Source organism: Ahaetulla prasina, chromosome 1 (genome assembly GCF_028640845.1).
Source record: "Ahaetulla prasina isolate Xishuangbanna chromosome 1, ASM2864084v1, whole genome shotgun sequence".
In the NCBI taxonomy this organism is placed as follows: Eukaryota; Metazoa; Chordata; class Lepidosauria; order Squamata; family Colubridae; genus Ahaetulla; species Ahaetulla prasina.
Genome location: NC_080539.1, coordinates 287,210,450 through 287,227,359, shown reverse-complemented (window position 1 = coordinate 287,227,359; position 16,910 = coordinate 287,210,450). Strand labels below are relative to the sequence as shown.

Genomic DNA, 16,910 nt, shown 5'->3' with positions numbered 1-16,910 from the left:
TCATGCCCTCGTTACCTCCTGCCTGGATTACTGCAATGCTCTCTACATGGGGCTCCCCTTGAAGAGCACCGGGAGACTTCAACTGGTACAGAATGCGGCTGCGCGGAGGATAGAGGGAGCGTCTCGGAGCTTCCATATAACACCTCTCCTACGCAAGCTGCACTGGTTGCCGGTGGTCTTCCGCATGCAATTCAAGGTGTTGGTGATCACCTTTAAAGCGCTCCATGGCATAGGACCAGGTTACTTACGGGACCGCCTACTGCCGCCAATAGCCTCCCATCGACCTGTGCGCTCCCACAGGGAGGGTCTCCTCGGGGTGCTGTCAGCTAAACAATGTCGGCTGGCGGCCCCCAGGGGAAGAGCCTTCTCTGTGGCGGCACCTACCCTATGGAACGAACTGCCTGGGGCTACGCCTTCTTCCCGACCTCTGGGCCTTTAAGCGCGAGCTCAAGACTTTTTTGTTTCAACGAGCAGGGTTGGCCTAAGAGTAATTTTTAATTGAGTGGTTTTATTACTTGTTATTTTAATATTCGGCCTTATGGTTTCAGATTTTTAAATTTCAAATATTGTGTTTTAATTTTTGTATATATCTTTTTAACTTGGCTGTAAACCGCCCTGAGTCTTCGGAGAAGGGCAGTATAGAAATGTAAATAATAAATAAATAAATAAATAAATATGTTCCTTAACCCAACGGTTTCACTAGGAGATATGTTGACAGTTTGGCATCACTATTAGCCAGCAGCTCATGCATTTTTGCCTACACCATCAGTCTAATAGGAAAAAAAAATACTTTTCTGTCAAAGAAGACTATTTAAAACTAGCTGCAGCATAGGTTTTGGCATGCTATGGTCACTTATCTCTATTTTTCCATTAAAACAACGAAATACTTCAGAAACATGAAATACAGCGAGAAACATAGCCAGGAAAGTAGAGTAAGGCCAAGATGATATGCTACCTGATTTAAAAGGCAAAACTGAATCCATTATTTGACCTACAGAAGGCAGCTGCAGTTGAATCTCTCTTTAACATGAATGATGGGACAAAATTCTCCCTGAAGGGCAGGGGGCTAAATGATGTGGTTTATGGCACTTTCCAAAAACATACATCATTCCTCAGAAAGGAACAGCTTGGAGAATTGCTTCTCCAACTCTACCCTCTCCATATAGTGTGACACCCCACCCCCAATACAGGTAGTCCTCGATTTACAACCACAGTTGAGCCCAAAATTTCTGTTGCTAAGCGAGACAGTTAAGTGAATTTTGCTCCATTTTGCAACTTTCCTTGCCACGGTTGTTAAATGAACCACTGCAGTTGTGAAGTTAGTCATGCAGTTGTTGAGCGAATTTGTCCATTGACTTTGCTTATCAGAAAGTCACAAAAGGAGATCACAGCACCCCGGGAAACTGCAACCGTCATAAATATAAGTCAGTTGCCAAGCAGCTGGATTTTGATCACATGACCATGGGGTTGCTGTAACGGTCGTAAGTGTGAAAAACTTTAAATAAATCACTTTTTTCAGTGCTGTTTGTAACTTCGAATGGTCACTAAATGAACTGTTGTAAATTGAGAACTACCTAATTCTTCCAAGATTTTTACTTTCTTCTGATGGGTGTCTTGCAAGTTCAGGGAACTGTTTTGCTATGCTTACATGTAAATAGATTCTGAAGTCAAATGCAGGCAAATAGATTAAGAATCAATGCCACGTTTTCTATTTTTAAAAATTCAACTTCTGTTAGATGGTTTTACTGTTTCATTTAGACAGATTGAACATTGTGACTTTATGCAGAGGCAACTAGTATTAATGGGGCTATATGGCTGTTGCTCACTTGCACTGGAGTCCCTTCACTTATGACTATTTGCTTAATGGTGTTTCTAATTAACAATGGCAAGCAATTTACAGTTTATAAAGCACTTCTAACAGTTGCAAAACACCACCTGTGGTCATGTGATCATGATCTGGATACCATGTACAATCTTTTCTCATGTTTTCCCTAGTAAGTGAAGCCAATGAGGAAGTCAACAGGGAAGGCTGCAAGTTGCTGCTTCCTACCAAGAGGACTTCCTCTTATCTCTGTGGCTGGCAAATATAGCTCCCTACTGAATGGTGTCAGCTCCATGCCTACTTGGATTTCAGGAAGCGAAGTAGGCGCAGAGAGCTAAAATCCTTCAGGAAGCAGCTTTTTTGTTCTGGGGGCTGGTGGAAAGAACTGCCTGCCAAAGGATTTCAGCTCTGTGCTTGCTTGGATTTTGGCAAGTAGGATATTGCGCTTCTGAACAGAGAGGCAGCACCAAGTAAGGAGCGCAAAGTGCCTTGGGGTGGGAGAGCTCTCACACAGACCTCACACAAGTGTCTCTTTGCTCAGGAGCTAAAAATCCTGCTTGGATTTCAGCAGAGAAGATTTTCAGCTCCGGAACAGAGACACATTCACACGGGGCCTGTACCAGGCTTCCCATGTTCTCTCCCATTCACTCTGAGGTACCCTGCACTCTTTACCTAAGACTCCTTCTGCTTAACAACTTGGAGATTTCTTAACAACTGCAACTGGGAGTGCAGGAGTTATGGTTGTTAATATCTCACTTAACTACTGCTTCACTCGACGACCAAGCCTTTGGTTGCAATTGTGATCATAAGTCGAGAACTGCCTTACTAAAGATCTACCATTGGAAGAAACCTATAGCAGAAACCAGGAGTGAAATCTAAAAATTTTCCCTACTGGTTCTGTGGGCGTGGCTTAATTGGTGGGTGTGGCTTGGTAGTTAGATGACTGGGTAGGCGTGGCCAATAATAAATAATAAAAATAATAAAGTATACAAAACAATAAGTGGTACCACACTTTATACACACACAGAACAACACAACACAACTGACTCACACACAATGTAAAAGCAGCTGCGCTTCACCCAAAATGGCCCTTGCAACAAGCAGGAACCTCACACAGCCACAAAAAACTCAAAAACCAACTTTCACACTTTACACACACACAACACAAAATGCCAGATACAGCTTTGTGAGATTTTGTGTATTTGTGTAGTTAGAGTGAAACACTACAGAAACACACCAAATCTCAGAAAGCTGCACAAATATTTTATTTTATTATTTTATTTTATTTATATTTTTTAAATCGGGTCTCCAAACATAGTAACTTTAAGGTTCGTGGACTTCAATTCCCAGAGTTCCTCAGCCAGTAAAGCAGGCAGATTAGTTGTTCACTGAGGAAATAGATTAGCTAGCAACTGATTCTGTCTCTGTGCTGAAACTGCTCCTTTCAGGCTGGGAAAGTCATTCTTTAGAGCAGTTAGGTAAGTGCTTTAGAATCTCTTAAAAGGTTTTTTACATGTAGAAAACAGGTTTTTTAAGGTTCTGCTGATGAGGAACTCAGGTGAGATCGCCAGAGGAGCCTTTTGAAACTTTTTTTAAAAAAGAGTTTAAAGGCTCTGCCGATCTCAGCTGAGCAGCAGGATCCTCAAAGGCTTTTTTTTACTTTTAAAGGCATGTTTTTGACTGAAGAAAAACTGCTTTTAAAAGTAAAAAAAAAAACCTCTGCTGACGGTGCGGCTCAGCAGAGGCAGGGGGGGAGCGGGGCCAGGGATTTTTGCCACTGTTCTCCGAACCAGCAGCCGCGATCGCTACCGGATCAGGCGAGCCAGTCCGAACTGGGAGCATTTCACCCCTGGCAGAAACATGTCAAGTATGCAAGTGGAATAGAATTTATCAATAGAATCACTCCAATAGCAAAAGAGTATTATTACAATTGGAATCTTAATTTTGTGTGGGATTATGAGAGACCCTCTCAGCCTTATTCTGAAGAACTTGGGAGAAGGCTGAGAGGAAACTTTTTCTATTAGCATTAGCTGATGTGATTTCAAGTTGGTGGCTTTGGTAAATGCTGCGAGGTTGCCCACAGTTTGAGTCTAAGGCAACCACCTCAAACCTTCTCTGGAGGTTTTTCTGGTTGGTTTGCTCTAACAGTGTGCCTAAAGTCATGTAGCTGAGAAGTTAGAGCTGCAGTAGAAGGCTACAAGGAGTCTTCCACATCACAGCCTTCTCCTACACCCTAAAGGTTTGGTTGAAGTGAGTTATGTCTCCTGCATGGGAGAATCATTTCTTCAAAACCAATCAGTTTTGAAGAATCTAGGTCATTTCCTAGAGGACTTATTTTGTAGAAATGTGTTACCTTTAAAGACTTCTAATGTTCATTCAGAATCAAATTGCACATTTAACTGCTCTTCATTGCTTTAAAATGGCAGCATTAATTGTCTGTAATAAGTATGAATAAACCACTTCAATGGTTTATGCATGTCATATCTCATTACAAGCATTATGTGGCCTGTCCTGGTCGTAGAATCATTGATTAATTAAATAATCCCATCTGCTTGTAAAAGCTGTAATGAAATCAGAATGGACCCCCCCAAAAGTAATATTTTTAAAAAATAATTAGTACAATTGTTTTAATAACACTTTATACTTGAGGGGTTTCATTCTCAGTAAATCCTAAATTTTCCTTGGAGTAGTGCTTTATTATTTAGATTACCAAACAAATAACATACAGATAAATTAGGCCATACAACAGCTCTGCTAACAAAAGTTTACTGCTGGAGTTCATTTCTCTGTTTTCGTGCCAAGATTTTGCCTATTCAACCCAGTAATGCTTGCAGATAAGTATATTCCAATGGAGCATAATGTATTAGGATTAAGTGCCTGGAAATTAATGTAAATTTTTAAGATGGAATGCCCTAAAGCACAACTACGTATAAATTATTATAACTATAATGCCTTTAGATGCCTTTATTTTTTATTACTAGAAAATGAATTCGTTCTAGTTACTAGCACTACTAATCATAATGCTTCTATTAATATTTATAACACTGTTCTTTTCCCTAATAGACTGAATAATTAGAAATATTTGGAACATATACTTTTTATTGCAAATATCGGAGAGTGGTACCTTCTGATTTAATTCTGTTTCTTCAGCTGACAGCCTATACATATACTCGATCCATTACACCATATCTGATATATGACATGGTCATATATCAGATCCACTCATTTCAGAACAAAACATTAGGGAGATTCTGAAGTATTCTTCCTTCTGTGTCCTCCACTGAGTGCAGGAAAGCAGAAGCTCCAGATAGATACAAATAGTTCTTGACTTACTACCACAACTGAGCCCAAAATTTCTGTTGCTAAGCAAGACAGTTGTTAAATGAGTTTTATCCCATTTTAGAACCTGTCTTGCCCTAGTGTTAAGGGAATCACTGAAGTTGTTAAATTAATATCACAGTTGTTAAGCTAATTTGGCTTTTCCATTGACTTTGCTTGTCAGAAGGTCGCAAAAGGTGATCCCGGGACCCCGGGACACTGCAACCAACATAAATATGAATCAGTTGTCAAGCATCTGAATTTTGAACGTGTGACCAGAGGGTGCTGCAGTGGTTGTAAGTCTCAAAAATGGTCATAAGTCACTTTCTTCAGGGCCATTTTAACTTTGAATGGTCATTAAATGAACAATTTTAAATCAAGGATTACCTGTAGTCCAATGTGAGGTAGCCTAAATGGCCAAAAGCCAGATGACCTGATAGTATGTGAAACTGCTGAATGCAGATTCCTCTTATCCCAGAAAGAGGGCAGAAACATGATTTTTGGGCTGAATTTTATGTGTTGGGAATTATTTTGGATTTTGGATTATAGTGTTATGATAACTCTGAAATCTAGCTGGGCACAGATATAATATAATTTGGTTCCCTTTCCCAAAAGAGCCACGCTGGCTTTTTCTTTTCTTTTTTACTGGCTGAGTTTGGAGGCAGCTAAGTAAAAGCCATTTGAGCTATAGACCTTGGTGTTCTTTCCTATGTTGCCCAGCTTGCATATTTTTCTGTTTCAGAGTATTGGCATCTAAACAATCCAATGCTAAACACAGTTCAGATAAGCCACCAGCACATCCATAGTCCTGCTATGTCCAGTTCTTTAGGGAGACAACAGGAGAGTGAAGGCAAATCAGGCTGACCAAGGCAGTGGTGGTTTCTAACCAATTTTACCACCGGTTCGCTTCGCACACGCGCTTTGCGCGCAATCAGTGCAAAGTTTAATTGAACAATAGTCCATGTTACTTTCCTAATCAAAGCTCTGTATTCTGTCCCGTCCCCCACTTCTGGGATTTTCAACTAGTAGTGCAGCATGGACAGTTCCGATGAAGAAAATGACATGTAATAAAGAATTGAGTAGGCTCTTCCTGATCCTCTGTTCTATTTGGCAGACCTTTTCCCCTCCAGCTTAATTTTATAATGAAAGGAAACGTCCCTGTATAATACATCGCTTGACTTCCACTTACAAGGATTATGTTCTGCCAACAGTTAATTCTTCTTTCTCATATAACTCTCCTTTTGCTTTTCTGCAGAGTACACCGTGATCAATGAAAACTGTCCAGGTGCTGAATGGAATATCATGTGTCGGGAGTGTTGTGAATACGATCAGATCAAATGTGTATGTCCTGGACAGAAAGAAGTAGTGGGATACACTATTCCTTGTTGTAGGAATGAGGACAATGAGTGTGACTCCTGCCTAATTCACCCAGGTATGTTGATTTACTGTACTGCTTTGATGTGACCACCTGAACGCTTTTATTTACTGTATCAGTTTAATTTACATGCAGTAAATATGCTTGTAGCTAGGTGGAGCATGAAGCCTGTTTTGTCTGTCAGATTTTGGTGATTAATAGTTTTTATCTCCTTAGAGATGGATAGATGCCAATATAAATGCTCACTGTAATGAAAATTAATGCATATTATTGTCTTTTCCTTTTTCTAGCAATAGAAAGTCACATTTTAGGATTTTGCCACGGATGCTTGGAAGCTCTCCAAAAAGTAAAGTCACAGTTGGCTTCAGTACTACATGGAGGTTGCACTTCAGTCTTCAAGGCCTAGTTTGCACACTGTAAAAAAAAATAGAAAAGAATTATTATTGATTTCAAACTCGGCTGAGGAAAAAAAATTAAGTTGAAGATAAAGGATATGAAGAAGTAGCCTACGAGACTAAGAATATGTATCGATAGGATTCTGCCTGATCTGAAAACTTATTCAGAAGCTGTGCTTCAGGCCAAATGGGATTGTCAGTGTAAGAGTTCATTAAAACCGCCATGTCCTCTTTTAAATTTTCCGAATGAGCCTAAATAAGTTAAACCTGCTGTAAGCTTTAATACTGAGGCTTTAAAACAGCTGTATCTTTAAAGTGACTATTAGCTCATACAGAAGCTGAAGATGATACAACTGGCTTAAAGAAGTGCTGCACTTTCATCTCTAAGTGTTCCAAAGCACCATTTCTAAATAATTTTTGAACGACATACAGCCCTCCTTTTTATTATGTTGAATAATATATTTACGTTGAAATTTGCAAAATGACTATGAATAGTCATTTCCAAATGTGTAAAATATATTCTGAACTCTAGTACATAAATTTTAGGGCAGAAACTAGTACTGAATCGTATCTAATCTTTGAACCATCACTGGGGCATTATGAAATTAAAATTCTAGTTTAGATTGATCTGACTAGATAGAAAGCAATATAGAATGTTCAGGAAGTAAATTTCATTTAAACAGGAGGATTCTCAGGAAAAGGAGGACAAGATTAATAGGAGAAAGTCTGAGTGTTATAGCTATAGCAGGGGTGAAATGCTCCTGGATTGGACCAGATCGCGTGATCGTAGCTGGTAGTTCAGCGATCCAGTAGCGATGGCGGAGCAAAGCTCTGCCCACCCGCCCGGGTGTCATCACTTCCTGGTTTTAACCAGGAAGTAATGTGTTTTTACCTTCTGCGCATGTGCAGAAGGTTTTGTGCATGTGCAGAAGATCTGCGTGAGTGAAGCGAGCTTCACTCGCAAACCAGCATGCACTTCCAAACCAGTAAGGAAGGTAAGTAGATTTCACCCCTGACATGTGTGAGTGATGGGAAGAGAGGTTGAATGAAGAAATGTACATTGTGGCATCATAACACAAACCCTATGACTTTAGTATGCGTATCTTATATTAAAGTATAAGCATGAAACATGGTGGTTGTGCTGTTGTGTCTCGTCATTGCTTTTTCAGTCATTGTAGACTACAGGAAAATTCATGTTTGTAATTTTTGTATCCAGCCCTCATTATTGTATTTATATTCTCTCTCTTTATGTTTGAGTGTGTTTGGCTTAGAGGAGTGTTTTGCTTGAAAGGACTTTTTCCAAGCCCCGTTTTATACAGCCAAAGTAAAAACATTGATTGCATGGGCTATAGTTTGCAGCTACCTATCGGAGAAACCCAAATGTAAGCGTTCGTAATTACAAAAGTTTTCCTCTTCTTCTTTCAGGTTGCATGATTTTCGAGAATTGTAAGACCTGTCGCAATGGGTCTTGGGGAGGATCACTAGACAACTTCTACATCAAAGGCATTTATTGTGCAGAATGCCGAGCAGGATGGTATGGAGGCGATTGCATGAGTAAGTATTGGTCAGAGATGTACTTCACCACAAGGAGAGCTGATGCTTTGGCTGGGAAAGGAAAACAACAACAAAGAAATCCTTATAACTTATCCAGCATTGAGCTGCTAATGTCAAAGCAAAGATAAATTCTTATTCTTTTTTATGATCATTGACACTCAATTTGAAAATATAAGACAATATAGCCAAAGACATTTTTTTAGGGGTTGGGAAATGATCATATGATCACATACTGAGCTACTGGGGCTTTAAAGGTATTTTTCAAATTCTTTTCCCAGTATCCCATTCTATTTCCCAGAGCTCTAAGGGACCCCAAATGCAGATTGTTATGGACAAAGCTTAGTTTTCTGTGACCCTTTGCTGCCATCTAATGGTTATCCAAATCTGCAGAGCACAGATCTAGTATCTTGGGTTCTAACCGGAGTGCCAAGTATTCTGTAGAATACAGCCATTGCCAGAGAGAAGGAGGCAGTTGGAGGAGGCTTTCTAGGCTATCCTGCAGTTTATAGGAGGCAGTTTATAGATCTCTGCTTGGTCAGGAAATTGGAAAGTAGAGCACTGTTAGCAGATGAATGTTCTGCCACTCCTTGACGACTACAGGTGAATAAAAGCTATCAACAACCCACTTAAAGGTAACTGTAATATTATTACAGTTGTATCATTATCTCTTATTTTTTATTTTCACTGCAATACTTTTCCTGAGCAAAATAGGTCCTTATGCCTAATCTGAATATTTTTCCAGGCCTTTTGGGTGGGAGGGAGAGGTGCTTCCTTAGCAAAAGTTAAATTGGATTATTTTTTTTCCAGGTGTGGGTAGAATCCTTATATATATATATATATATTGGGAAATTGGAAGGAATAGTTAACTGAAGAAAGTGTAAGGAGAATATTCATTGCTGGGTTTGCGGCTAAAAATATATACACCTTATATCTGCATTTGCAGAAAATTAGACCATATGGACTGAACAACCAAGAAAAAATATGCTGGTTCAGGAACACAATTCTTTGCACATCTCAAGGCCTGGAAACCCTTTTCTTTCTGTTTATTTGCTCTCTTGATCGTACCAATTGTAGTACCAAGACCTATCCTGTAAGTGGTGCACATGAGATTTGTCAGGACAAATAAGACTATAACTAGATTATATTTATAGTTATTTCTTAAGATAACTTGTTACAGATTAGTGAAAAATCATTGCATCTGCAAAGACTAATAAGGATAATATGCAAAAATTCATCACTGCAGCATTTTAAATGTTCTACCTTTGAATATGGATTCAATAATGACTGAATGCAATTAGTTCTGATTTTTAAAAGCCCTGCACTGAATTGTGAGTTTTGGAAATATGTTGATCTGAAGAGTAGATTGGGTATAAACATCTGTGATTCTTTCACAGCAAACCTATATTGTAAAATGCATCATTTCTGTAATCAGTAAAGGCACCGCAGGAATAGAACGGTCCCATACATAATTGCTAAGAGGTATGCCATTGAATTAAGTGGACCTTAATTTCAGTTACATGTGAATAAAATTGTACTGCTGTTGTCAATTAAAATATAAAGTTAAACTTTACCAAATGCTAGTCTGTATATAATGTAATAGAGCAATGGAGGTCTTAGAAAAATATTCAGATGTTGTGATGTGTCTAAATCTAAAAAGATCAGAAATGGACAGGCAATATGACACTGTATGGAAGCAAAAACTGGATTCTCCAGAAGCAAGATATAAAAAAGCATTGATGCTTTTGAAAATCAATGTGGGAGAAGATCCATGGGAGAATCCCATGGATTGCCAAGAAAACAAAGAAATGGCTCATAGAACAAATAAATCCAGAGTCCTCACCCAAAGCACAAATGACTAGGTCAAATTATCCGATTATGATCCTGCTCACCTCAGAAGTCAGGTAAAGATGGGGGAAAGGAGGAGAAGATGAAGAGCAGCAAAGTGGTGGAACATAAATACAATAGCAGTGTTCATTACAGAAAGATTTGAATGGCCAGATTGGTAGTAGATCACGCTGAGGAAAATCAGTCAATTGCCTGTAAATCCAGTACATTTACACAATCAATTATCTTCATTTACATTTATCTATCAGTCTCTATCACAAATAGCCAACCATGTCACACGGAAGCCTAGAGGTATCTTCATATTCTCCTCACTTCTTCCAGAAAGGATGAAAATGAAGAAAGAAGATGGTAGAGATGGGTTAAGGACAGTGGTGGGTTTCAAAAATTTTTTACTATTGGTTCTGTGGGTGTGGCTTGGTGGGCATGACATGGCTTGGTGGGCATGGCAGGGGAAGGATACTGTAAAATCCGCATTCCCTCCCCACTCCAGGGGAAGGTTACTGCAAAATCCCCATTTCCTCCCAATCAGCTGGGACTCAAAAAGCAAAGAATAGATGGAGGTGGGGGCCATTCAGAATTTTTACTACTGGTTCTCCGAACTACTCAAAAGTTCCACTACCAATTCTCTAGAACTGGTCAGAACCTGCTGAAATCCACCTCTGGTTAAGGAACAATGTAAATGGAAGGAAAGAGAAGTAGGCTAACAACTATATGTAAATTAGCCTTTTTATGTTATCTTGTGAAAGTAGTATTTTCACATTTGAGGTCATTAATAATTCTTTCAGATGGCTAACGTCTCATTATAACCATTTATTTTCAGTTTTCAATAAGATGTAGAGAATTTCTTCTTTGATCACTAGAATAGCTTCCGTTTCTCAAGCAGTTTTGATGAAACTAGTTTCAGGCACCGGTGTTAGATCAATTAAGTTGTTGTTGTGATGATGTGTCCCTAAAGTAATCCTTCAGGTCTGGTAATGATGCACCCATTGCCATTATTGTCTCCATCAGGCACTGGTATCTGTGCTGTAACTGCTGTATTGAAGACAAGTACAGCTAAACTCCTTAGTTTGTCTTCCAGTAGTTCAGCTACAGTTCTAAATGCTTTGTTAGGGTTTTGTGTTTTTTTATACTGTATATACCAGGGGTGTCAAACTGGCAGTCCATGGGCTGGATGTGTTATGTGCAGGCGACGCCACGCCAGCTCTGCGAAGACCAAAAAAAACCCCCAATGAGTCACATGACACAATCGAGTTTGACACCCTTGATATATATTATACCTTGTAGTGTTTCTGTTATAATTAGTCACAAAATTACTGGTAAAATGCTTCAGATTAAGCATATGCAAATCAAGTTCTGCATCCTGTATTATTACTTTCAATTTTCATGAACATTTTTCACATACAAATAAATTAAAATGATAAATCACCATTGCTAATTGGTTCAGCCATATAGGTACCTCATACCAAACTCATATACTGTACTAGCTGGATACCCGTGCTTTGCTACGAAACTATGTGATGCGCCTTGATAAATCGACACTTACAGCTTGACAATTAATGAGTAGTTACGATCGGCCTCTCCTCTCCCCTTCTTTCCCTCAGCCTTGCCCCACAGAACCCTATCCTATCCTATCCCCTTCTCTCCTTCAGCCTTGCCCCACAGAAGCCTCCCCTATCCTATCCCCTGGTTTCTGCTGTGAAAGTAAAACTGAAAGTGAAATTCCTCTCCTCTGCTTGTGTTTTACATTTGGAACAGATTTCTTTTCAGGTGGGGAGGAGTAGAAGAACTCCTTAGCATCAGAGTGTCCTATAATATAGCAAATACTAATCCTCTGATGGTCATTTCGAAAAATCCTTTCTTAGTGAGCACCTAGAAGCCATGAGGAACATACATGGCAAATTCAAGTTTGTAGGCTTTATGGTTCTGGAGATTTAGTGATTATGGCATGAGCAGTTTTCGCTTTTATATATATAGATAAATATCCAACTTTACTTTTTTTTCGGGAATAAGCAACTGCGACATTCAAAAAAAGAGTAAATCAGCAAAACATCATGAAGGCAGGAGAAAAGAGAAGAGGAAATCTAACTAAACCCGTCCATATCAATACGATTCATAATATTCTCCATAACTATCTTTGCAAATATTGTTGCTTCCCTCACAATTCCTCTTTGCTCGTAGCAATTTTTACACTATCTTGTGTTCTTGACGCTATAGAGCACTGCACACTAGAACAACTAGACACAAGAACAGTTTTTTCCTGAAGGCCATCACTCTGCTAAACAAATAATTCCCTCAACACTGTCAGACTATTTACTGAATCTGCACTACTATTAATCTTCTCATCGTTCCCATCGCCAATCTCTTTCCACTTATGACTGTATGACTATAACTTGTTGCTGGCAATCCTTATGATTTATATTGATATACTGACCATCAATCGTGTTGTAAATGTTGTACCTTGATGAACGTATCTTTTCTTTTATGTACACTGAGAGCATATGCACCAAGACAAATTCCTTGTGTGTCCAATCACACTTGGCCAATAAAAAATTCTATTCTATTCTATTCTATTCTATTAATTTTCTCCTTCCAGCATGCTTGTTTTGGATTCAGTCTTCATTTTTTAGATGACATCCTATTCAGTGAATGGACTGGTCATTCATTTTTGTATTCAATCTATATTTCTTAATCATCCATTCATACCGGACTATGTTTTACTGTGCAGTCATCTGAAGTAAACCATTTCCAGTAAATTCAGTTGACTTTAAAGTTTTACCTAACATCAGGTACCTTTAAAGTTTTACCTTAACCTCAGCGCTCATTTAAAAATACCCTCTTATACACAGCAGCTTTTACTTGGTTCAGCTTTTTATATGTTGCAGCAGTGCACGTACAGGTATTCCTCAATTTACAACCACAATTGGGACTGGAATTTTGGTCGCCAAGCGATGCAGTCATTCAACAATTTTATGACCATTTGCCATGGTCGTTAAAGTGAATCCAGCTTCCCCAAATGTCTTTGCTTGGCATAAGCTGACTTGAAAGGTTGCAAATCGCAATCATATGATATGATGACAAGATTGCAAATGCGAGTACCTGAAACATACAAATTGCAATCAAATGATCAGGGAGGCTATGCAAGGGTCATATCTTTGAGAGTAGGTTACAAGTCACTTTTTCCGAAGTTGACACAGTTTTGAACTATTGTTAAACACGTGGTCTGAGGCTGTACTACCCAGTTTCTACTGCTTTCTATCAGCATTTATAGTCTTATTTTTTTTCTATCCATTTTTCTACATTTTGCAAGCATTGTACCAAGTTATGCCTGTTTATCTGCTTGCTGCCTTTATCAGTAAGAAGTAATTTGCAGCATTCACTCTGTTTTTTCTGTCGCAGATCCTTGATCTGTGTGCATCACACAATTTAACATTTGCTGCAAATCCTTTGGGTGTTCAGTCAACTACATGGCATTTTCTACATATGAAAATACACATATTTACATTACAAATCAATGTCACTCTAATGTCACTCTAAGCATAATTATCCATAAATATATTAAACAATCAAGGAGATACTGCACTTGTATCTTATTCTCTGTTTTGAATATTGAATAATTCACCAAGTATACCATTTATTTTAGGGCATACTTTTCTTCCAATTTATGCTACTCTTACTGCATTCAGAAGCCAGAATATAAATCTGAAGTTCTTTCACTATTTAGGTTTAAATCTGTAGTTTTGTCTTTTATGGTCGATTTCATGGACACCTATTTAAGAAGAAAATATTTGTTACTGTTAGTGCATTTAGTATATTTACTGTAATTCTGTGGCCTCAGGCAAAAATTATGTTCCAAAAAGTTTTGTCATCTTTTTTTCCAGACATAAAAGGAACAATGATTGTGACAGCCTTTCAGAATTGATTCCTTTCCGACCCTCTTCCTTTCCTAAGCACCTCTTCTTCCTCCTTCAAGACAAGGCAGGATTTATGTTCAGCAATTAAATTATTCTCCAAACGTTCCAAATCCCTCTCTCTCTCTCTCTCTCTCTCTCTCTCTCTCTCCCTTCCTCTCTGTCTCTGTCTCTCTTTCTCCCACTCTCTCTGTCTTTCTCCCTCCCTCCCTTCCTCTTGCTCTCTCTTCCCTTCATAAGCACATTTTCTTCCTCCTTCAAGACAAGATAGGATTTATGTTCAGCATTTAAATTATTTATTTTTTTATTTTTCATATTTATATACCGCCCTATCTCCCTAGGGCAGTGGTTCCCAACCTTTTCTTGTTTGAGGCACAACCTTTTCTTGTTTGAGGCACCCTTGGAAAGCCTTTCAAAAGTTCCCGGCACCCTTATAAGGAAATAGATATTTAAAATCTCCGTAGCTCAAAAGTTCCCGGCACCCTCAAAAGATCTCACGGCACCCCTTAGTGCCGCGGCACACTGGTTGGGAACCACTGCCCTAGGGACTCAGGGCGGTTCACAGGCAAGTAAAACATATAAATTATTCTCGAAACTTTCCAAATCGCTCTCTCTATGTGTTTCTCTCTGTGTCTCTGCCTCTCTCTCTCTCTCTCTCTCTCCCTCCCTCCCTCCCTCTCTTTCTGTCTCTCTGTCTCTCTCTCTCTCTCTTTCTCTCTCTCTTTCCTTTAGAAATAAAACTATGTTTTTATTGAAAGCTGCCTGGCTGATAATTAAATATCAAAGGATGGGTAAGTATCGTGTATCCCTCTGGTGGATGGATTAGAAACAGAAAAATGACAGTTGGATCTGACCATGTATATGTTTCACGCAGAAATGGTTTGTGGCAAATAGGAGCTTGTTTCTCTGGAGCATTCTTTGAGTGGCTCTCTCTTTAGCCTTTGGACCACCTGCTTTGTTGGCCAGTCCTACTTCCTTGGCAGAAATGTTCCACAAGTTCAAATTGTACTCTTCTCCAAAGAAAGGTGCATTCAATATTCCTTGCACGGCACCATCTCTTTGCACCAGTTCTCTTTTGCCAATGGCAAGAGAAAGAAAGGAAACAGAAAAGCCCCCTTATAATGAAAAGGGAATGTTCTCTGAGGTGATTCAAGGACCCTTGTCAATCCTTCTGAAGAAGGTTTCCTGCAGCTTTGTCTCAGGTTGTTTTGAGAGGAGAGCCAGCCACTGTGCTACGTTTCCTCTCCCCAGTGTGGGAAGCTACATTAGTTTCCAGCGGATCCTGGCATATCTCAACGGCATCCTAATGACAGTCATGGGGGCAATGTAATTAATTCTCCAGTTTTTCACATCAGGAGCCAAGAAGCCCTGGTGTGGAATGAAGCACTTATGACAGACCTTTCTGAGCTTGTTTTATTGGAATCTACATAGCTGAGGGTAATTGAGGGTAAACTGGCAAATCATTTGCATTTATAGGAATGGACAAATCTTAGCAAGGTAGAACCGTACAGGATACAGGAAATACTGAGATAGGACATTTGGCATGTTACTGAAGATGATTCAACCACATCACTGTTCATTAGAGGAGCCTTCTCTTACTTGGAGTTTTCTAAATGCGTTAAGAATTCCCAGAATTTCAATGTAAACACATCTTGGAATGACACCACTTCTTCTTAATGACCATGGTTCCATAAAAGTTCTCCTGATCCATTCTTTCTGAAAAGTGAAAAAGCTAAGCAAGTGGTAACAGTTATTACCAACCAGTACCAAAATAATAGTTTTATATTCTGTACTGTCTTTGGGCTCCTTTTGTTGTTTGTTTGTTTCTGTATTAGAATTTAGGACTGAAAAAAACCTGTGTCACTCCTTTTGCCATTTTTGCCACAGAAAATTCATGTAAGCAGCTAATTTTGCTGTGGAAAGCAAAAAAAGTGCTATTATGGTTGGTCACATAGCTAGCCAGATGTTTTGGCAATTTTATCCACCTATTCTGTCCTTCCCAATGGACCTGAGATAGGCAGATGTTGTTTAATGGTGTCATTATAGGATGTAAGCTTTTCCAAGTAAAGCTGCCTTTTGCATTTAGACAGATAAAAATATTGATAATGTGTAAATTTTCTAAGCGCCTTTCAAGATTTTTTGGTATGTTACCAGTGTGCTGATAACCAATGGGACCATGGCCTGTTTATGCTATATAGATAGTCCTCGACTTGCAACAGTTCACTTAGTGGCCATTCAAAGTTACAACGGGACTGAGAAAAGTGACTTATGACCATTTTTCACACTTACTTTTCACACTTTGCAGCATCCTCATGGTCATGTGATTTACATTCGGATGCTTGACAACCAATTCACATTTATGACAGTTGCAGTATCCCGGGGTCATGTGATCAGCTTTTGCAACCTTCTGACAAGCAAAGTCAATGGACAAACCAGTTTCACGTAACAATCGTGATACTAATTTAACAAATGCAGTGATTCATTTAACAAATGTGGCAAGAAAAGTCATAAAATGCAGCAAAACACACTTAACAAATTTCTCACTTGGGCTCAGTTGTGGTTGTAATTGTGGTTGTAATTGTGGTTGTAACCTGTATAATTTTTCAACCTCAATTGTCCGATCACGATAGTTGTTGTCTTCTCCAATTCTTTGTCTCCTATTATTCCTTGGTATTATCACAGCAATTATCCCC

The 16,910-nt window shown here is 39.0% G+C and overlaps 1 protein-coding gene across 4 annotated transcripts in view; it reads left to right on the top strand.

Moving 5' to 3' along the window:
* Positions 1-16,910, top strand: part of PAMR1 (peptidase domain containing associated with muscle regeneration 1) — a 76,461-nt gene that overhangs the window by 6,781 nt on the left and 52,770 nt on the right. For all 4 annotated transcript variants that reach the window (XM_058161662.1, XM_058161660.1, XM_058161663.1 and 1 more), the window contains exons 2-3: positions 6,396-6,572; positions 8,336-8,464. In XM_058161662.1, coding sequence (XP_058017645.1) covers positions 6,443-6,572; positions 8,336-8,464 — 259 coding nt within the window. In that variant the 5' untranslated portion in view covers positions 6,396-6,442. The remainder of the gene's footprint in view (positions 1-6,395; positions 6,573-8,335; positions 8,465-16,910) is intronic.